This window comes from Adiantum capillus-veneris, chromosome 1, assembly GCF_014529385.1.
Source record: "Adiantum capillus-veneris isolate H3 chromosome 1, ASM1452938v2, whole genome shotgun sequence".
In the NCBI taxonomy this organism is placed as follows: Eukaryota; Viridiplantae; Streptophyta; class Polypodiopsida; order Polypodiales; family Pteridaceae; genus Adiantum; species Adiantum capillus-veneris.
This window is the reverse complement of record NC_140931.1, coordinates 35,390,300-35,412,117: the sequence shown is the minus strand read 5'-3', so window position 1 is coordinate 35,412,117 and position 21,818 is coordinate 35,390,300. Positions and strand designations below refer to the sequence as shown.

The following is a 21,818-nucleotide window of genomic DNA, read 5'->3' as shown; positions in this document are numbered from 1 at the left end:
TATCCCATGTCTGTTTTTCTATTTGTGCTAAGAAAATGTGTGGAGTAATTAGATGCTCCACAAAAACCATCATTAACTCATGATCGTGTGCATCCTTTGCATCCCAATTTGCGTGCTCACCAATGGGCAAGACAATTGTAGCGATAGAATTGTCAGAATGTGTACAATCATCCTTAGAGCGTGTTCTCCACAAAACCTAGTCTTGCATCATAACCCTACACAATGTTTCATACACCCTTTGCAACAGCAAGATGCTGCATCATATATTGCAAGAGCAGTTAGTTGTTACCATCCAATTGTCCTCATGAGACATGTGAAAAACATCATTGTTGCCAACCATGGTCAATGATTTCATATGATGTAAAAGTTGCCTACAAAGAGGAAATACTACACAAAACTAACATAAGCTTTATAGCACATCCCACATAGGACTACAAAGTGCTTTTTTTTTTAAGTGCAATGTTCGAAAACCTACATAAAAGGATAAAATTGCATGCATGTTGCTAGCAATAGTGAAAACGATAGCTAAAATGAGCTCAAATCAAAACAATAACGTTATCAAGCTCTGTAAGATCTTTTAAATGTATGTTGCCATACGAACGCTAAAAAAGAATCATCTCAATTTGAAAATGCATTCCTCACATGGAGGATAGCTCTTTAATTGTTTTTTATTTACTCTCATCAAAAAGATGCATGGGGATATTGCCTCCTAAGTCATAAGCAAAGGCATGCGCATAGGCATAAGCATATGCATGCTTGCTTACATGAGCCCATTCCCACTCACGAACACACTTGACAATGAACAAAAAAACACATGCTTACCTTGCACTCTTAGAGGCTTCCAAAAGGGGGTAGAAAGAAAAGGGCAACTCATTTGCCCTCCCAAATTTTAGGAGAAATACTTTTGGAGGCTGATTGTACCACCCTTTAAAAGGAAGGGCTGTTCTCTGTAGTAGCAAGTCACCAAGTCAAAAGTACATTATGCGCTCTAAAAATTTGTGTGACAATGTACACTTTAAGGGTTGTTCATGGGTACATGGGAATTCATGTGATTCTTGGAGGGTTGAAAACACTACGAAAGCAAATGTGCATGGTCTCCCCCACATGTAAATAACATCGGACATAGCACATTTAGAATTTTCAGTTTGGCAAGCACGCCTCAAGGCTTCCATATGCATGTAGACATTAGTGGATGGGTGCACACACACAGACCTGCTTTATATACAAAATAGAAATAGCAAAACTGATATTAGTTTCCTTCATGTGACAAGAATATTTACAAGAAAGCAGAGTGCTGATATGGACGCTCAGGTGCAAACAAAACTCAGATGATTGGTCTAGGGCTACCCATGCCGTGATATCAACCGGCAATAAGTAAAGCCTAGAACTTTTGATCGCATACTGTGGTGATAGGCCCCAATAAGAGGCAATAAGCATCCATCTTGTAATCTTAAGCACCTCAAGGCTCGATCTGAGCTTGAGGTTGGTTCTGTACTTTTATGCTATGAGTTTTGCTATGATTTTTTTTTTTTTTGAATATTTACAAGGGTTCACATAGTACATTACGACATCTCACGAGAGTGCAAGGCTTGGTACTGAGAGACATTCATGCCAGTCAGTGTTCTACAGCGGAAGAAAGTATGGTATATATAGGGCTGCACCACCATACAACCCTACAGAGTGTGTGGCCCATTTCATTTATAGCAAATTGTAGTACATTATGTTTTTCACAAGACACGCCCATGGCCATGGATTGATCTTCCTACAAAGGTCAGTAATTAGCTTGAATCGAGCTCAGGTTCACATCTGCAAAGTTCAAACCAATCGGCAAAACATCAGCTACCATGCAATGGGCGCCAATTGAATGCACACAAGCTTCAGTTGGGGACCAGACTTTCTCGATGAACCAAGGTTCTCTCAAGTACCAGAACTAGACTCTGGATTGTTCAACAATGTCGAGCAAGCTTTTACAAGCCCTGGCAAAAGCTTCCCTGCAGGCCCACACAGCAATACATCTGCAATCGCAGCATTGCTAGAGTTTGGATCACAGATCAACACTTTGCAATTGCCACTTTTGCATAAATCAACAACAAAATTTGCAGGAGACACCTGGAGATCATAGCCAAGTCATAATCACAATGAAAATAATTCACCTAAGGTTATCCTAATCCAAAAATGCTCTTAATCATACGCTCTTCTACACGTTTATACAAACATTTAAAACTATCCAAATGCGTGGGTGTTGAAAGGAAAATCGATGAACCCTAAGAAAAAACAGTTTTATTGTTTGTTTGATTGCGCCTGTGTGAAGGGTTTTTAGATGTGGGTATGCAGCATGCACATGCGAATCAATCCCTTATTTTACCACGTTTTGATGAACAAATGAAGTTAAATGAGAGTTGCAAAATTTCCTTTAGTGTCATCCCCTTGGGTTTCCTCAGGTTTTACGTGATGAAAATGTAGACACATCACCTCTAAAATTTATGGATTTCACAACATTCTCATGCCCAAAAGCATTACCACAGTTCATCTGCAAAGACACACATAGGCAAATTGGCCTGTAGTATGTCTGGTTTTACAGTTAGCGCTATCCACTGCCAGGTCAAAGAGGGAGCAGCACACTCCATCTAGCAAACAACGTCCCTTAAAAGGTGGTCATTTCAACTCTAGTAAGAGCAAGAGTCCTCCAAGATGCATAGTGACAATTTTCAGTGCACATTTGTTCATAAGTCAGTCTCTCAGAACCCATCAGGAGCATTTTTACAGTGCATAGACCTATTTAGTATTTTCCCTATTTTAGCCATTTTTCACTTATTATTATTAAGTGACTTTTGTTGGGAAATTGGGTAGGGCAATTTTGACAAGCATGTATATAAGAAACCCGAGCGCTAGCACTTTCGGGCAGAAGAGGCAGCAGGGACCAGACATCCAACAGGCACCTTCTCAGCAAGACCCCCGGCCCCCCACCCGCATGTCAACCTAGCGTTTTCAGCCATCAACAAGAATCAGCCAGCGTTTTTAAACAGTTGCAGATCAGCCAGCGTTTTGCAACTTGCAGATCTACCTGGCGTCAGCAGACCACAGCAAAACACCTAGAGTTTTGGCATCAGATTGCAGATCAGCCCTAGCGTTAGCAGAATCAGCCCTAGCGTTTTTGGATCAGCAGGATTCCTGTCGTTTTGCAGATTCATCGCGACAGAAACCCCAGAAGCATCAGCCTTTTCAGTTTTCAGCACATAGACACCGCAGTAGAAGTCCTAAACCTCGCAGATCTCACCTTTCCGCAACAGATCCTCGTCGCACAGTCAAATCCACCGAAGTTTGCAGATTCAGCCCGGAAAACGCAGATTTCAGCATCTGCGTTTTCAGCGCGTCGTCATAGCATCGTCGTCATCGCCATTGTCACCGACATAGAGTCAGAATTCAGCATATAAAGATTTGCAGGTTTCAGCCATTAGCGTTTTCAGATTTCAGCCCGTCTCGTCGTCGTCCTCATCGCCGTCGACATCGTCGGCAACTCCAAAGCATTGTAGAGATTTGTGCAATCAATAGTAGACCGCTCTCACCATAGAGAGTGGGGCCTTCGGAGGAGGGTTTGACAACATTCTGGTGTCATATTCTTCTCTCTCTATCTCTCAATCTAATGCACCTTCATTCACAGTGTTCACCACTTTGTTTGTGTCCATTGCACTCTCTCACTAAAGGAACGGAAGGCTCTCCCTTCCATAAGTAAAAGGAACCCTTGAGCACGGTTCGGAGCACTCATCTTGAGCAAAGTCCAACATTCACTTCTGCTGCACCTTACAATTTGGAACGTTCTCCTCCTCCATCCACTCTGCATCGAGGGCCAAAAACTACCCTACACCAAATTATCCGGTGGACCTAACTTACCTTTCTGTTCTTTTCTTGTGCCCTGTGACCTTTTGATAGCCCTGCGGGCCTCCCTGTCCTTGGCACCTCAATCTGGATCTATGGAGATCTCTGATCTACTAGTTGCTTCCCTTTCCTTTCTTTCCTTGTGCCTTTGGACCTATAGGTAGCCTCACTAGCCTCCCTTGTCCACTGGCACGTCAGTCTCAATCGTCGGAACACTGAGACGTGAAAGCGCGAAGGAGAGGCTACCAGGAGATGCGCGAGGTGAAAAAGTGCAAGTCTGGGCTGGGTGTAGCCAAGCGTGAGTGCAGGAGAGCAGAAGCGCTAGGGATCAAAAGCAGAGAGAGGGAGAGAGCTCGCACGATTTGGGGAAAACTCACTTAATGAGTTTGTGGGCTTATCCACTTTTATTATAAGTGACCTTTTAAAAATTGTGTCCAAGTTCAATGTGAACCTACACAAAGCATAAAAATGTACAAAAGGGATTATTTAGACCTTTAACCCAATAAGACGCACTATCATCTGATCCATGTTCTTCTCTGGAATCCTCTGATGTACCTGCATCTAGATCCCTTAGTCATCAGAACCCTCACATGCGCTACCATGTAATTCTCTTACTGATGTTCTATGACGAGCTGTCATCCGGTTCCCCCGATTCATTCTCTTCACTAGAAGTGTCCGTAGGATAAGTCAACAAGCTGGTATGCATTCCAAATCCTTGCTTAGCATGTCCCATAAGTCTTTGGATAGAGTCAGATTTCTGGTCTAGACAGCACTATGGAATCTCTTTTGGCAAACCACAACAAAACCGCTTCATCTAGTCCCTCAAAGTAATCTTCCGAAACGAAGACACTGGCAAATAAGTATCCAAAAACTTTTGGCAGTAGTCATCCAACGTATCTTTCTTAGTCATTCTCAAATGATGCCAAGCCGTGATGACATCTCTTTCATATTCGTTTAATATCCAAGTTGACGTGAAAATTTTCTTGAATTTTAACGTCTTAGGTGCTTCTCTGCATAACAACATAGTAGACCACCATGACTGTGCATTTCCTTTCAAGTAAGATGCCGCCCTTCGCACCTTGAAGTGTTCCGTGAAGCGACCTCCAGAGAAGGTGACGTCGAACTGTTGTATAAACTCAAGGGCTCGATGGGTGTCCTGGTAGCCTGAAGACGTCTCAAACCTAGCGGACTGAACCCCTTCCTTGAACTCCTTGGTCTTCTTGCTCATTTGTTCACTGTCAAAAGAGGACGAGCTCTCCTCTTCTGAACTACTAGATGGCCTCCCATGCCTCCTAGACTTTTCACAAATCTCCTTTTCTTGCTTTTTCTCCGCTTCTTCCGCCTTTTCTTATCCTCACTAGAACTAGAGGACGAACAACTATGGGAACTCTCTGAAGTCGAAGAAAAATATGGGTCACCCTCAAAATAAACATGCTTCTAAGATTTGCTTGCTACCTCGAAAGTCGACTTTCGACCCAAAAGCCGGGGAAATCTGTCGATTTCCTCTTCCTCCGAGAGTGGTTCAAGCCTTTCATTATCTGGTCCATCTTCTTGTCAAGAGCTCTATCCACCAGCTCTTCCTGCGAGTACAGATTCCGCTTTTCTGCACTCGGATTTTCTTTCAGCTTCCTTCCCGTCTTGAGAGGAGAGTCTATTGCCTCACGCCATCTCGAATGAATCTCATCAATCGGGTAATTCTTCAAGTGTTTCGCAAATTTCAGGTCTCTAGAGTAACTTAGTCTATCTTTTCACGCACGTGTCAACTTGCAGTTGGCGTTTGTACTCCGCTTTCACAAATTCCCCCATCGGACAAATGCCCCAATCTTCATTGTTTCGTCAGTTCCCGTGCCAAGTTCAACTTTTCTTTATCTCTCTGTAGAAAGGTGTTGTTGCTATCAGATTCTCCGAGAGAACCAATATGTGGTCTTGGGTTCTTTATCGCTTATGCCCCTTAAGACAGAGAAATGACGACGGAAGCGCGCTCGATGCGCGATGGACTACGGGTGGAGTGGCTAGTAAGTCCAGGGAAGGGACAAGAGTGGCTAGTAAGTTCAGGGCAGGGACACGAAGATTCTTTGACAAAAATTCTCATTGCTCTGTGTGCTCTTGAAAGACCGGTATGCTTTCAGAAAAGCACACGCTTGAAGCTTTGATACCACTATTACAAGCTTGGACACTCCAAGCCTATAAATCAAAAGCAACACACGAATGGAATCTACAAAATCATTGAGCTTTACGAGAGAGAGAGAGAGAGTCGACACGACACGGGAGTTCCGCGCCCAAATGCACTGGCCCCAAAGATGGCGCTCTAGTATTTCTTTATCATTGCTCGTCACAAAGTACAACTCCCTAGGGTCCTCTGCTCTCAAACTCTACGTCCAGATGCTCTACAGAGTGAGGCCCCAAGGGCTCCTTATAAACAGTACAAGGGTTGACTAAAAGCAGAGCCCCAAAAGCACTTCTCCCAATAGCGCTAAACCCCAAAGAATCTGCTCCAAAAATTTCACGCAAAAGCTGCCCAAAACTGCCACCAACGCAAAATGCAGAAATCCTTACAATCTGCCTCGTCATCATCAGCAACGCAATTTGCAAGAATCGGTACGGCCTACCATGTTAGCATGTCAACGCGATTTACGAAATCTCTCTCAGAGTTCAAGCTTCTGTCTTTTAGAATTTTGGGCCCCTCGGTCAGTGCTCCATAAGTTCTTTGAATTGGTCGGTTCAGTTTCTCTTGTTCACTCGGCCATTTCTCTTCCAAGCGGTCATGCAAAGTCCAAGTCAGCTTTGAAATAGAGGGCAAGGTACTCATCACAAGCGAATAACCACCAGCTAATGAAAGCCCAAGTCAGCTTTGAAATAGAGGGCAAGAAACATAATAGTGTTAGAAAAACCAAAGTTCTATTTAAGTAACCTTTTCCAAATACAATGAACCTCTACATTTATAATAAGATAATACTGCCTGCAATAAACAAGTCTCAATTATTTCCTTCAAAATTCCAACAAATAAAATGAAAATACACCGAGTAGAACCAAAAGGGGTAGAAAAACTTTACAGTGAGAGAAGTTCCAACCACGAGCAAAACTTTTGCTTTTCCCGCTGCGAGCATAGCACTCTCCAACACGCCACCAGGAAGAGCCTCTCCAAAAAGGACCGCCTCCATTTTAATCACCCCCTTACAAACTGGACACTTAGGTGGCCCTGCCTCCTGCATCGAAAAGACAAACAATTCACAAGCATGCCCAATGCATTATGTACTCATTGTGTATAACGATAAAGTTTACACCTTGTTTGATTGTAGTTCTAACATAACTTCCTCACTATCAAACTTTTGTTTACAAGAGAGACAAGTTGAAGTAGAAGCGTTTCCATGAAGCTCATAGACAAGCTTGCTACCTGCTTGCTACAAACATGACACACAAACAATCTATCAAGAATCTCTCTCTCTCTCTCTCTCTCTCTCTCTCTCTCTCTCTCTCTCTCTCTCTCTCTCTCTCTCTCTCTCTCAAATACTCTTTTAAAATCAACATCTCAAGGGCACAGCCTCAAGATAAAAGTTTAATGTACAAAAATCCGATCAATATAGAGGTGTTATCTCATAAATGTCCATAAAGCGTACAATAAATGACCAAGACTACTTCTTGGTTTTCAAAAAATCCTCATAGCTTATCTCATCTATGTAATCTAAGTGCAGACAATCAGCAACTTGAATTATTCAAGATTGTTCTTGAAGTTGTAGGGCTTCAAGTCAGTCCGCTTTCCAAAGGGGGTAGCCTCTTTTTTAAGTGTCAAAGATATGCAAAGCATGGAGTAGAAGCTAAGTAAGCTCTAGGATGAGAATGTATTTAGCAACACAAGTAAATGTGAGTGTGTGTATTTATTTATTTATTAATTTCCCTTCAAGCTGCCTCCCCTAGTCAACATACATGCGGCCCTTTTCTTCATGCTGTTTTATTTTCCCCCATCGAGGTGCTCCATCTACCACGCATCATGCCTCCAATGTGACCACTGAACTCTTAATGAAGCTAGGAGTATCTGCTCAAAGTCTAACTCCGACAGACATTCCCATCAGAGTCCATGATAAAGAGAACTTGCCACCGATGAGCAAAAACGAGTGCACCGCGGCAAAAGGCAACTCTCAAAAAGCATCTTGAATTTTACTACAATAGCCAAGTGCTAAAAGCATAAAGGATAGTAGCTACTAGCTGCCACGCCATCATGCTCTGCTACATCATTGGGCTACCACTCCATTACATTGCCACATACACTCTCTCCTCATTGCCACATCAACAAAATTGTGACAGTGCAATGAGGAGAGAGTGTATGGAGGTTTCAAAGTTGCCAATTGAAGGGCCTACTGCCTAAATCTACAAGATGTTAAAGAGCAAAGACGAGTTCAAGTGATGCTCAGTATGCCAAGCACGTGATTGTGATGCTTGTGGGTGTACCTCGCATCCAACCCCTCCCTTTCTTTTTCTCCTCCTTCATTAGCATTCCTCCATCGAAATGAAGCTATCCGCCATCACAACTAGCAGCTCCTTTAAGGATGAACCATGATTGATGTCACGTGCACATCTAACCCCATGTGCATGTGGACAAGCTACTTCATGTCTAGGGTTCAAGTAAGCTTAGGAAGTGTTCTGACACCTTTGTGAGTTTGTTCGCAAGCCGTGTATGTCCATGCACTTAGTAGTTGCATATCCTCTGGTTGCACACAGCATGATCATCAGCATGACAATCAGTACCCATCATGAGCATTTTACAGTGCACAAAACCCATTTTCCCTATTTTAGTCATTTTTCACTTATTATTAATAAATGACTTTGTTGGGAACTCGGTAGGGCAAATTGGCTAAGCACGTATAAATAAAAGCTAGCGCTAGCATTTTCTGGCAGAAGAGACAGCAGATACCACAATTGCAGTGCACCTTCTCAGCAAGACCGACAGGAACCCCTAGCGTTTTCAGCCATCAAGACTAGCCAGTGTTTTTCTCTTGCAGATCAGCCTTGGCGTTTTCTCCAGCAGAAGGCCTAGCGTTTTTGCAACAGATACAAGATCAGCCCACTGTTTTTGCAACTTGCAAATCAGTCTAGCTTTTTTACATTCCCGGCGACACATCAGCCCATAGCATCAGCGTTTTCCATTTTCAGCATTTAGACTCCGCTACAGCAGCCCTAAACCTCGCAGATCTCATCTTCCCGCAGCAGATTTTCAGTTTCAGCCCGCTGTTCACAGATTTCAGCATCTTCAGCGCATTGTCGTCGCGTCGTCGTCGTCCTCCTCCTCGCCAACACTGTCAAAATTCAGCAGATAGCAAATTTGCAGATTTCAGTCCCTAGCGTTTTCAGATTTCAGCCCGTCTCGTCGCCGTCATCATTGTCGTCGACATCGTCGCCAAGTCCATTGCATCTAGACCATTGTACCAGATTTGTGCAATCAATAGCATAAACCTCTCTCGCCATAGAGAGTGGGGCCCTTGGAGGAGGGTTTGACAACGTTCTAGTGTCGTATTCTCTTCTCTCTCTATCTCTCAGTCTCAGTACCTTCATTCACAGTGTCATTCACTTTGTTTGTGATCATTTGCACTCTCTCACTAAAGGAACGGAAGGCTCTCCCTTCCGTAAGTAAAAGGAACCCTTGAGCACAATTCGGAGCACTCATCTTGAGCAAAGTTCAACATTCACTTCCACTGCACCTTACAATTGAGTTGGGCTTTGCACGATACTAATTTCTACAAACATATTAAACGAATACTTCCCACCTGATGAAGATTATCCACATTCTGAGTGATGATGCATGACAGCAAGCCAAGCTGCTCTAACTCGGCCATGGCTGTATGGGCAGGGTTGGGTCGTGCATTCCGCATGTTATCATGCATTTCCGCAGCCATTGCCAGAATAATTCAGGTCTGAAAGTGCATAGACAACCAATTACAAAAACCAGGGATATCTGAATATTGGGCACCAGTCGCACATGATGACGAGCCAACCAATGTCAACAAAGAAACCAGAAACTTGACAGGCTTCAAACCTTCAAAGTAATATCATCACAGTCATGGGCCACCTCGGGCACATCCCCCCCTTTCATCTGGTTGGAAAACAACACCGTAGCCACCAAGGGCACCAGGAGCTACAAAATCTTTTTGTGTAATAGAAATTCCTGCTATTGATTCTTTCTTTGGTTTCCATGGAAGTCGAGGTTTTGACATATCCAAATATCAGATAGGATTAGAAGTTCAATATTCCAAATTAAATAAAACTTTCTTTGTGCCCTTGATATACAACCAACTACAAGCCATCCAAATCTAAAATATTGTTAGTAAATTTTGATAGAAACTCGAAACAGCATGTTGAAACAGGATCCAAAGTGTAAGGATCTCCCAAAGAGACAATTTAGTAAGGTCTATATTAGTTTTTTTGGTATCCAAAAATGCCATCCGAGACATCTAGTAAGGACCAGTTAAGATAAGTAAAGCATCTGTTAAGTAGACAGAGAATCTGCAACCGTTAGAAACTAGGGGGAGTCAGACTAATAACATCCTTAAGATGTGCTTAAAGGTATATTTATCATCAAAGGGAGCCAATAATACAACTGCTATCATTTACCTAAAGCAAGAGTAAGCAGTAGCTCAACTCTCAGGGCTAATGTCAACAAGTTTCCAGAAATTCATTGCCCTCAACCTATTGATCGTATATCTATTTAAAATCTCAGAAGTTTCCAAATAGTTGCATCCCAATTCTGAAGCTTTCAAGCAATCACCAAGTGGATTTTAAAACCAGAATAGATCAATATCCAGTGAAATATATCTCAAAAACTTTCAAAAGTAACCTCAGTCAACAATAGCAAAATATCATAAGTATACAGGCCGCAAGAACATAATTGGGCAGCTCAAGGTGTTTTGAATAAACCTTTAGGACGGGTATATACCAGTCAAATTACAAGAGAGATTCCAAAATTAGCAAGTGAGGCAAGGTCTCCCAACCAAGACCTCGGCCTCTCCCTCAAATTATCAGATAAACCAAAGCGTCTAGACTATTCCAATTAACAGCATCAAGTATTTTAAAGGAAAACCAATCAATATGACCAGCAACTACTCAATGCAAGCAATAGAATGATGATCTGAACCAGTCAACTAGTTAAAGGACAAGAACCTCTTTATGTGACAAAAACCAGATCAAGGAGAAAAAAAGACCATAATTAGTTAGTATGGTAAAGTAAAAGAGCCTCATCAGGCAATGGAATAGCATTAGATCAGAACTGTTGGTGGGACCCAAGCAAGCAATAGGAGCAAATCAGGATCAAAACATAGAAACTCAGCCAAGTAAGGGGTAAAAAAATCAATCAAACAATGTAGATCATGCCAAATCCCAAGAGCCGACTACCTTCAGGATCTTCATTGATCACAAAAGAAAGCAACATTAAGGTGTTGCCAAGGAACACCCAAACTACTCCAGTAAAGATAAAGAATTGTCAGGTCGATATTCAGATGCCCTGTACCAATATCATGAGATTTAGTCAGTAGTTCCAATATGAGCAAAAATGAGGGATTTCAAAGCCAGTAGGAGAAGAAAAAAGCAATCAAGCCATAACCTTCCAAGTAAAATTACTATTTTCTATCACACTCATATTCTTAATGCAGACATAAATTAATAATCCACAAGGATAAGTGAGGGATAGAAATCATGCATGTAGGCAAAGGCAAGTAGAAGCAAGTGATAGTATAGGCACAAGAGGGACATACTGCTATCATGGCATCAAATGTCATAGGAGGCCCTATGTACATACCATAATGCCAAGAGCTCATCCAACCATCAAGAGCTTTTAGGATCCATTGTGTCATGCGTCTTACAGAAACCAAGTCAGATTGTCATATGCATGCAATAAGCTAGAGTGTGTCACGATTTTGACTATGTTGCAGTATTACATCTACTCCTAGTTGCAGATATGCGAAGTGCCATGCCAAGGAGGACCCCCACGATTGGATGGTCAGACCCCTTCGCCCAAAAGACGTCTCTTCACCAAAAGCCACTCTCCTTCGACGACCGGTCACACCCCTTCGCTCTATGGGTGCGACTCTGCGCCCAATGGTTGCAGCTCTTCGCCGAAAGGATGTGTCTTTACGTCTAAAGTCATGTCTCTTGTCACAAACTACTGACGTGTCAAAGCCCTGAAGAAGAGGGCCAACTTGCAAATGCCGGCCGAGGGGCCTAAACCCTAGAAGAAGCAGAAGCAACAGAAGAAGAAAGCAGCAGATTTCCGCCGGCCTACTGACAAGACACATTGTACGAATTTCCAGATTTCATGCTGAACTGATGACGTGGCAAACTGTACGGATTTCCGCGTTTTGCGCTAACTGCTGATGTGGCAGTTGTACGGAATTCCGGATTTTACACTGGCAGCTTTTGAGCATTGCTTTTTGGACCAGAAGCTTTTGAGTTTTGAAGGCTTTTCACTGTTATTGCTTTTTAGGCCAAGGGCCTTTAGATATGAGGTTAGGGCTCATTCTCTGGCATGCTTCCTGGAGAAGGTGCAGAGTCTGGAGTACCAGCTTGTACTGGGTTGATGCAAAATAAAGAAATATCGAAAGGGGTGCCAAGGTTTAGGGCCAATACTCTCTGGGGTGGAATTCCGCCACTTCGTGTCACGTGTCGTCTCTCTCTCTCTCTCAGTTCAGTTGTTATTGAAGTGTTAAAAGTCTGTTTAGTCTGTTCTTTTCTATTGGCACGTGGTGCCCGTCTTGTGACAGTGGTATCAGAGCATCAAGCGTGTGCTTTTCTCAAAGCATACCGATCCTACAAAAGAGCAGACAGAGCTATTGGATTTTTATTAGAGGCATATTCGCCCTCGAACCCGGACTTATTATATTCGAGACTTATTAGCCACTCCCACCCTTACTTCATCGCGCATCGAGCGCGCTCCCGTCTTCACCGCTCATGTCTTACAGGGCATAAGCCATAAATATCACTTGCAAGAGAAGGATCCAAGATTTGTTAAGAGCTGTTGTTTTTCTCAGAGGCAGTGCCATGCGGATGTTGATCTCTATAGCTACCAAGCAGCACACTCCAAGGACTTGGCAAGCTTTCAAGAAAAATTTTGCCTCAAGTTAAATTGTTTCTGACATCTTCCTTCGAAGTGCAACTTCTGGCAGAGTGGGGTATCCTGAAATGCTTGCCATGGAAACCCTAGCAAATTATAACTTGAAATTTCTCGACATCTCCCAGTAGATGCCTCTTCACAAGCAGATGACCTTGGAGGTCCAGTGCGATTGCTATCTTGGGACTACTATCGCCACCAAAGAAACACTGTTTGTCCAAGAGCTGATGGACCATGCTGTGCTCGGCTACGACCCTATGGGATGAACCTAACCCTAATTTTTGATGCAGGTTCCAGGATGGAAAGTCAATCGACTTTTCGAGCTCCGACTGATGTCGAGATTGCTTTTTAAGTTTGAAAACTGTTTGAAAACCTATTTGGTGATCTTGTTTGAAATGGATGGTATCTGTTTTGAACCTGTTTTGGTGCCGATTTGAATTGTTTGACTCTAGTTTTAATACCGGTTTCAATGATTGGTGATTTTACTCCCGGGTGGAGTAGTGAGAAATTATGTTTGAGAATACTTGTTCATACTCGGGGCCCGGACCCTTGTGGGTATTTGCGGGGGGGGTATTGAATGATTGAAAAGTGTTGTTTTTTTTTACTCATGGCCCGGACCCTTGAGGTTATTTACGGGGGGGAGTAGTGTTGTTGTGACTCCCGACCCGGACCTGGATGGTTATGCGGGAGGAGTATTACGAAGTTTGAACAGTGGTTACTCTCAGCACCTCCAAACGAAGCAGGCTACGGTCCCGGCCCGGACCTTTTTAGGTTATGCGGGACGAGTAATGAGGGAGTCGTTGAATATCTCCCGGCCCGGACCTTGTTAGGTTATGTGGGAGCAGTGTTCATCAACGGCTTTATGTTTCTATGTCTTGTAACATGCATATGTGAGCATTTGTGTTGCATTGTGATGTGCCAACCACTGAATATTCCTAATTGGATGAGATTGCCTAGGTATGTAATTTTAGTGTATCAAGACACTTGTGGAAGATCAGTACGGTCTAGGTGTGATGGCTAATTTTACTACGCCGGAATATCGAGAGTTCTGATCAGGACGAAAGGAGAAGCTAACTCCTTGATCAAAAAGAGCCGAAAGGAGAAGCTAACTCCTTAATAAAAAGAGCAAACTGATTGTCCCTTGGAATGTCCCTCAAGATGACCCTTGGAAATTTTTGAGCTAACTTGAGTTGTTTTGCAAATATGCTATAATCGTTGACGATTACACTCTTTCAAGAAGGGGAGATGTCACAAACTACTGACGTGTCAAAGCCCTGAAGAAGGGAGCCAACTTGCAGATGCCGGCCGAGGGGCCTAAACCCTAGAAGAAGCAGAAGCAACAGAAGAAGAAAGCAACAGATTTCCGTCGGCCTGCTGACGTAGCCGATTGTACGGATTTCCGGATTTCACGTTGAACTGATGACGTGGCAAACTGTACGGATTTTCGCGTTTTGCGCTGACTGTTGACGTGGCAGTTGTACGGAATTCCGGATTTTACGATGGCAACTTTTGAGCATTGCTTTTTGGACCAACTTGCAGATGCCGGCCGAGGGGCCTAAACCCTAGAAGAAGCAGAAGCAACAGAAGAAGAAAGCAACAGATTTCCGCCGGCCTGCTGACATGGCCGATAGTACGGATTTCCGGATTTCACGTTGAACTGATGACGTGGCAAACTGTACGGATTTCCGCGTTTTGCGCTGACTGTTGACGTGGCAGCTGTACGGAATTCCGGATTTTACGATGGCAACTTTTGAGCATTGCTTTTTGGACCAGAAGCTTTTGAGTTTTGAAGGCTTTTCACTGTAATTGCTTTTTAGGCCAAAGGCCTTTAAATATGAGTTAGGACCCATTCTCTGGCATGCTTCCTGGAGAAGGTGCAAAGCCTGGAGTACCAGTTTGTACTGGGTTGATGCAATATAAAGAAATACCGAAAGGGGCGCCAAGGTTTGGGGCCAATACTCTCTGGGGTGGAATTCCGCCACTCCATGTCGCGTGTCGTCTCTCTCTCTCTCTCAATTCAAGTGTTATTGAAGTGTTAAAAGTCTATTCAGTCTGTTCTTTTCTATTGGCAGGTTGTGCCCCGTCCTGTGACATCTCTTCATCAGGAGACGTGTCTTTTCATTTGTGTCTTTGCGTCTCCTATACAAGGAGCCCTTGTATCAGTCATCCAATCAATTAAACACAATCTTCTAAGTCTTGTTTCTAAGTTCAGTTCAAGTTTCTTAAGTCTTAATCATGAGTTTAAGTACTTAATTGAGGATTAGTACCTAGAATCCTTACAGTGGTATCAAAGCAAATTTTTTTCCCAAGACCCGAAGGTTGTGAGCCTCTCACCCTCGCCAGTACCCTCTCCCCCCCTTCCCGGAGTTACATGGAAGCAAAACAAACGTGGTACGCATGTGGATACGAGCATATGAGGTAACTTAAATTTATTATGTTCCAATTATATACATAAAAGACAGAGATGCAGATGTGGGTGTGCGGGAGTGCCACGTACTCTGCATCGGGTGGTGTCCCTTCGGGATTGCGCTCGCACCTCTTCATGTGAAAGGACGGTACCCTTTTGCATACGGGTGTGTCGCTTCGCCTGTGTGCCCATTCACTCAGCAAGGGGCTGAATTCCCTTTGTTGGCTGTTAAATATCCAAAGGGTACCTCTTCGCGAGGGGGCACCAAGGAAGCCACCCCTTCCCAAAGATCGCACCCCTTCCCTAAGAGTCACGCACATTGGAGGCTGAATTCCTGCAAATGTTGGGCTGCCCATGTTGAAACGCTGGCTGATTTCAACGCGCTGGCTGAATTAATCGCTGGCTGAGATTGGCTGAATTGTTACAACTTACGCTGGCTAGTTTCTTACGCTGGCTGCACCTTATGATTACCCCTTCAAATATATTAAGTCAAGTGACCTGCCGCCTGCCCCAAACCTAGGTGACCGGCCAAAAACCAAAAAATTTTAAAGCCCATGTGAACTCACGCACTTGATCATATAAACCCCCAAAATAAATTGACTTAAAAAACCCCACCCGATCAAAATCAACTCCAACGAATGGCAATCCTTCACGCTCAACCAACCAACCCGCATGTGCTACTTCGTTTCTCCAATGCTGAACTTTCTAGAACTCTCCCTTTATGCGGAACATGGCTAATGACGGACTTCCTGTACCCGCTCTCTATATCAAGTACAAAAGCCTATTTCGGAAGAAATCTTACCCGAAAACCCTTGATTCCACATACTCCAGAACCTGAAATAATCGTGTCACGTGACACATCCAACCCTATGTGTTCGTGGACAAGCTACAGCATGACGAGGGTTCAGTTCAGTCAAGCCAGTCTAGAATAGGAAGTGATCTGGCACTTTTTGTGAGTGTTCGCAGACCGTGCATGCCCAATCACTTAGTGTAGATGCATATCCTCTAGTTGCACACAGCATGATCATAAGCATTCCCATCAAAATCCATCAGAATCCTTCAAGGAATTTTCCAGTGCATTTAGCCTATTTTACCTATTTTTGACATTTTTCACTTATTATTTTTAAGTGACTTTTGTTGGAAAGCAGGTAGGCCAAATTGAGTAAGTTTGTATATAAGAAAACCTAGACTAGCACTAATTGGCAGAAGAGGCAGCAGCAGCTCCATCGCTCAACGGGCAACTTCTCAACAAGAACCCTTGGTGGCGATTTCCCTCCAAGCAAAAGAATCCCTTTCCTAGCATTTTTCATAAACCTCAGCCATAGGCGATTTCTTCAGCAGATACCAGCCCTAGCGTTTTTCCTCCAAGAAGATTTGCAGCCCTGGCATTTTTGGAGAGCTCTAGCGTTTTCCAGATCTGCAGCCTTAGCGTTTTCAGCATGTCAGAATCGCCCTCAACCATGGCGATTTTCAGCAGGTAAAGATCATCAGTTTTCAGCCCTAAGAACCATCAGATTTCAGCAGATAAGCACCGACAGTTTTCAGCCATAAAGACCAGCAAGGGTAGCGTTTTCTCTTGCGTTTTCAGCCGCAGCAGATTTCAGCCCATTAGCGTTTTTGGACAGCAGATAAAGAGTAGCAGATTTCAGCCCTTGAATCAGACTCGCCATCCCCGTCGTCGTCATCGATCTAGCCTAAACTTGCATCAGTAACATGCATTCAGTTTGTCAATCAATAGTAGACCACTCTCGCCGATGAGAGTGGGGCCTTTGGAGGAGGGTTTCTGGTGTCGTATTTCTCTTCTCTCTCGGTCTCATACACTTGCACGCACAGTGTCCATTCACTTTGTTTGTGATCATTGCACTCTCTCATTAAGAACGGAAGGCTCTCCCTACCATAAGAACAAAAGGAACCTTGAGCACAGTTCTGAGCACTCATCTTGAGCAAAGTTCAAACATTCATTCCGCTGCACCTTACAAATCGTGATTCCCGATACTCCAAAGCCGAAACCCGTTCCATACGCAGTTTCCACTCCCGAAGTATCAGTTCTTAAGCTTATTCGGCAAAAAAGTTACTTTCGCTGTGAACAGTCAACATGGCCAAATCACAAGATGGCGACGACAATATTTTACCGGAGGACCCGATAGCAGTTTTCAAAGAGCAGATGGCAGCACTTTCCACGAGCCTCACATCACTTTACACTCGCTTGGATCAGATGCAAATACAAACCTCTTCTCGAAGTCACCCAACAGCTTCTCGGACAATACATACATCTTCTTCCGACGCTTCAGTGGTCAACCAGAAAGAACCACTCAAACAAAAGCCTTTGGAACTCAAATTTTCTCACCCAAAGCATGGTTTCTCAGAGACAACTAGACACAAAGTACCTTCGTGCGAGCAGCAAAAGTCTCAGCATGAATATTCTTCGAAATGTTACGGTGCTAAGCAACCAAATTCTTATTTGAATCATCAGCAACATGAAGCTTCCAAAGGATCCTCAGCCATATCAAGATGGACTTACTTAGTGGCACATATATCCGACCCTAGTCAAGTACTCGATCATGAACGCCGCAACGCTAGACAAGTTCCCCCTCGCGAGCCATGCCCTACATTTAAGTCTTTCTTGTCTGATGGTGGTACAGTTACAGATTTATTGATCCTTTCCTTGTGCAAGAGGATCCTTCAGAGGTCTAAGAGGCAACAACTTCCTCAACCTCCCCCTTGTCAATTGGAAGCCTTAATACCCGCTTAGAAAGCTGAATATTCAGAAGATTCCAGTTCTTGTGCGACAACCAACAAGCACATAACCACTTCATTGGCCGTGATCCAGGCAGAAAAAGTCACCTCGTCACCGCCCTTGCAAAATACAGTATTTGTCTCTAAACAGATACCGGATGCTATGGTGAATGATAATTCTTCAAACTCGAAGACTCCAGTCCTTACCTTAAGTGGTACAAAGGACAAAACAGATGCAGACTCTTGCAGCATGACTTCAGTCGTTGCAATTGAATATTTGGACACAACTTGTTCCACAGATAAACCTTTATAGATGGATATACCTCCAAACACTACTCTGTCTCAGTCTACAACATCCCTTCAGGAGGATTTTACTGTTCCAGATAAACCAATGGAATACCTTACAAATTTCCAACCAATGGTCATCACTCAACAGAAAACTCAAGTCACTTCACCAATAATTTCACTCAAAGCAGATACGGATTCAATCTTTTATTGGACAAAGCTCGAAGTTACAAATGACTTTTACAAAGGCACTTATCAAGTTGCAGATATGATTAGTTTTCAGTTTGGAAAAATAGTTATGGTCAATAATAGTGCCATGACATGGGACTTAACAGAAAGAGCTTTGGATACAGAAGCACTACAACAATACATTTCCTTCTTCCCGGAGTTTCTACAACTACCCTGGGTTTTATTTAAAGAGGGAGAGAATCTCACGATTGTGACTATGTTGCAGTATTATATCTACTCCTAGTTGCAGATACGCAAAGTGCCAAGGAGGACCCCTACGCTTGGATGGTCACACCCCTTCGCCCAAAAGACGTCTCTTCGCCAAAAGCCACACTCCTTCAACGATTGGTCACACCCCTTCACTCTACGAGTGCGACTCTTCGCCCAATGGTTGCAGCTCTTCACCGAAAGGATGTGTCTTTACGTCTAAAGTCATGTCTCTTCGACGTGTCATTTCATTTGTGTCTTTTAGTCTCTTATATAAGGAGCCCTTGTATCTGAGTCTTGTTTCTGAGTTCAGTTCAAGTTTCTTAAGTCTTAATCATGAGTTTAAGTACTTACTTAAGGATTAGTACCTAGAATCCTTATAGAGTGGATATAATATTGTATAGACAAACAGTCAAGAATGCCACAGGTAAGAGATGGCAGCAAAGCCAAGGCATGCATAAGTATTGGAAGTTCTTTTACAAGAAAAAAATGTTCGCAACATTCCAAAGCCAAAGAAACAAAAGTCGACAGCAATCAAACCATGGGTAAGACAAGACACGGCTAATACCCCTTGTGTATGCCTCTGTGTGTGTGGGTGTGGCTGTATGTCTGTGTGTGTGTTGTGTATAAAGCTTTGAAAGCTACACGATTTCGCATGTGTGTGTATATGTTTTTGTATGTGTGTGTGTGTGTGTGTGTGTGTAGCTACTAGGATTTTCCAAACACAAAGCAGAATAAAAGCTGGACTCTGATAACAATGCATCAAGTAGAGCTCTGAAGCCAAAATAGTAATGAAAGAAAATGTGTGAACTCACACTTGGAGGAAGAGACAGGCCTCAAATCCGAGGGAGAGGGAGATAAAGACTTCCACTACAAAGTCGGCGCACCGAGGAGGGCCTTCCTAAGCCGAGTCCATCTCAGGAGTAAGAGAATCAATGGGTGCTTCCCAATAAGCACCTCCTCAAGAGGTTTTTTAGGAAGGTTTGAAGATCACAGGTAAGCTTTTCATTGCACAAGGGAAAGAGTCAAGGGATCCCATTCCATGGCTGAACTTACCCAAGCAAGCAATAGGAGGGGATCAAATGTAAGGGCCTCTCATGGGACATTTAAACTTTAAAGTGGAGTCATCTGAGAACGATTTTAGTACAAAAGGGTGTTTTAACCAAAGCAGAGACAAAGTGGAAGCTCCAAGACTCTTCCCAACAAATTTAGGGGAGTGATCAAACTGCACTAGTTAGGGTTCAGGCTTGATCAAAGCTACCAAGGTGGGGTAAGAGTTGAAAAACTCCGGGTAAACCTCTAGCAAAAAGCGATCTAGGCAGATCTCTTATGATCAGGTCTATCATTAGGAAACCATAAAGGTATTTGGAACCAAAAGTCGAGCTTATCTCATCTATGTAAACAAAGTGCATTGTTCTTGAAGTTGTAGGGCTTCAAGCCACTTCCAAAGGGAATAGCCTCTTTTTTAAATGTCAGAGATATGCAAAGCATGGAGTAGGAGCTGAGTAAGCTCTAGGATGATTATGTATTTAGCAACACAAGTAAACGTGAGTGTGTGTATTTATTTATTTCCCTTCAAGCTGCCTCCCCTAGTCAGCATACATGCTTGCCCTTTTCTTCATTCTCTTTTATTTTCCCCCATTAAGGTGCTCCATCTACCACGCATCAAGCCTCCAATGTGACCACTGAACTCTTAATGGAGCTAGGAGTATCTGCTCAAAGTCTAGCTCCGACAGACATTCCCATCAGAGTCCATGATAAAGAGAAAACTTGCCACCAATGAGCAAAAACGAGTGCACCCCAATGGAAAAGGCAACTCTCAAAAGCATCTTGAATTTTACTACAATAGCCAAGTGCTAAAAGCATAAAGGATAGTAGCTACTAGCTACCACACCATCATGCTCTGCTACATCATTGGGCTACCACTCCATTACATTGCCACATCATTCAACAAAATTGTAACAGTGCAATGAGGAGAGAGTGTATGGAGGTTTCAAAGTTGCCAAGGCCTACTGCCTAAATCTTCAAGATGTTAAAGAGCAAAGACGAGTTCAAGTGATGCTCAGTATGCCGAGCACGTCATTGTGATGCTTGTGGGTGTACCTCGCATCCAACCCCTCCCTTTTTTTTTCTCCTCCTTTGTTAGCATTCCTCCATCGAAATGAAGCCATCCGCCATCACAACTAGCAGCTCCTCTAAGGATGAACCATGATTGAGCTGGCCTTTGCACGATACTAATTTCTACAAACATATTAAAAGAATACTTCACACCTGATGAAGATTATCCACATTCTGAGTGATGATGCATGACAGCAAGCCAAGCTGCTCTAACTCAGCCATGGCTATATGGGCAGGGTTGGGTCGTGCATTCCGCATGTTATCATGCATTTCCGCAGCCATTTGCCAGAATAATTCAGGTCTGAAAGTGCATAGACAACCAATTACTAAAACCAGGGATATCTGAATAGTGGGCACCAGTCGCACATGATAACGAGCCAACCAATGTCTACACTACACAAGGACTGAGATACCTTTTTTGAAAGACTTGGAAATTGCAGTAGATTGCTGGATCGTACTTGGACCAGAGACCACCTGGGCTCCTAAAGTCTGGGATACCTGGAGCACCACTGGAAATCACAACTTACTCTGCGAGTAATGGGCATGCCTGCTCCGAAAAATAAAGGGTAACTTGCTGATAAAGACCTGACTCGACAGAGATCCCGGCTCCAGTGAAGGCCACTATGGGATGACCGGCAACCACAAGTTTGGCAGCTTCAGCTATGGCTGCATCCAGCTCCGAATCCATAGTGGTTGCGAACGTCTGTACCGTGTTCGACCACTGCTTTCACGTCCTTTTTGGCAATGCCGGCTTGCAGGTAGTGATATAGGCGTGGTGCCTATCAAATGCTGTACACAATTTTTAGGCTTTCTTTTAGGCTTTTTACACAAATAAAAATAGCAATGCTTTGTAAAAGAAATAGCACTTGG

General features: G+C 43.4%; 1 protein-coding gene across 2 annotated transcripts; it reads right to left on the bottom strand.

The window, feature by feature from the left end:
* Positions 1–1,235: 1,235 nt before the first annotated feature.
* Positions 1,236–21,733, bottom strand: LOC147464542 (uncharacterized). 2 transcript variants are annotated; one of them, XM_086515445.1, is made up of 7 exons: positions 21,534–21,733; positions 21,362–21,446; positions 21,102–21,249; positions 7,161–7,277; positions 6,930–7,082; positions 1,895–2,109; positions 1,236–1,806 (listed from the first exon to the last, which is right to left on the bottom strand). In XM_086515445.1, the coding sequence occupies exons 1-6, from the start codon at positions 21,634–21,636 to the stop codon at positions 1,918–1,920; spliced, it is 798 nt and encodes a 265-aa protein (XP_086371571.1). In that variant the 5' UTR covers positions 21,637–21,733; the 3' UTR covers positions 1,236–1,806; positions 1,895–1,917. The 2 variants fall into 2 exon arrangements, with proteins under 2 accessions (XP_086371571.1, XP_086371563.1); XM_086515437.1 differs by having other exon boundaries at positions 1,926–2,109.
* Between the last annotated feature and the right edge of the window lie 85 nt (positions 21,734–21,818).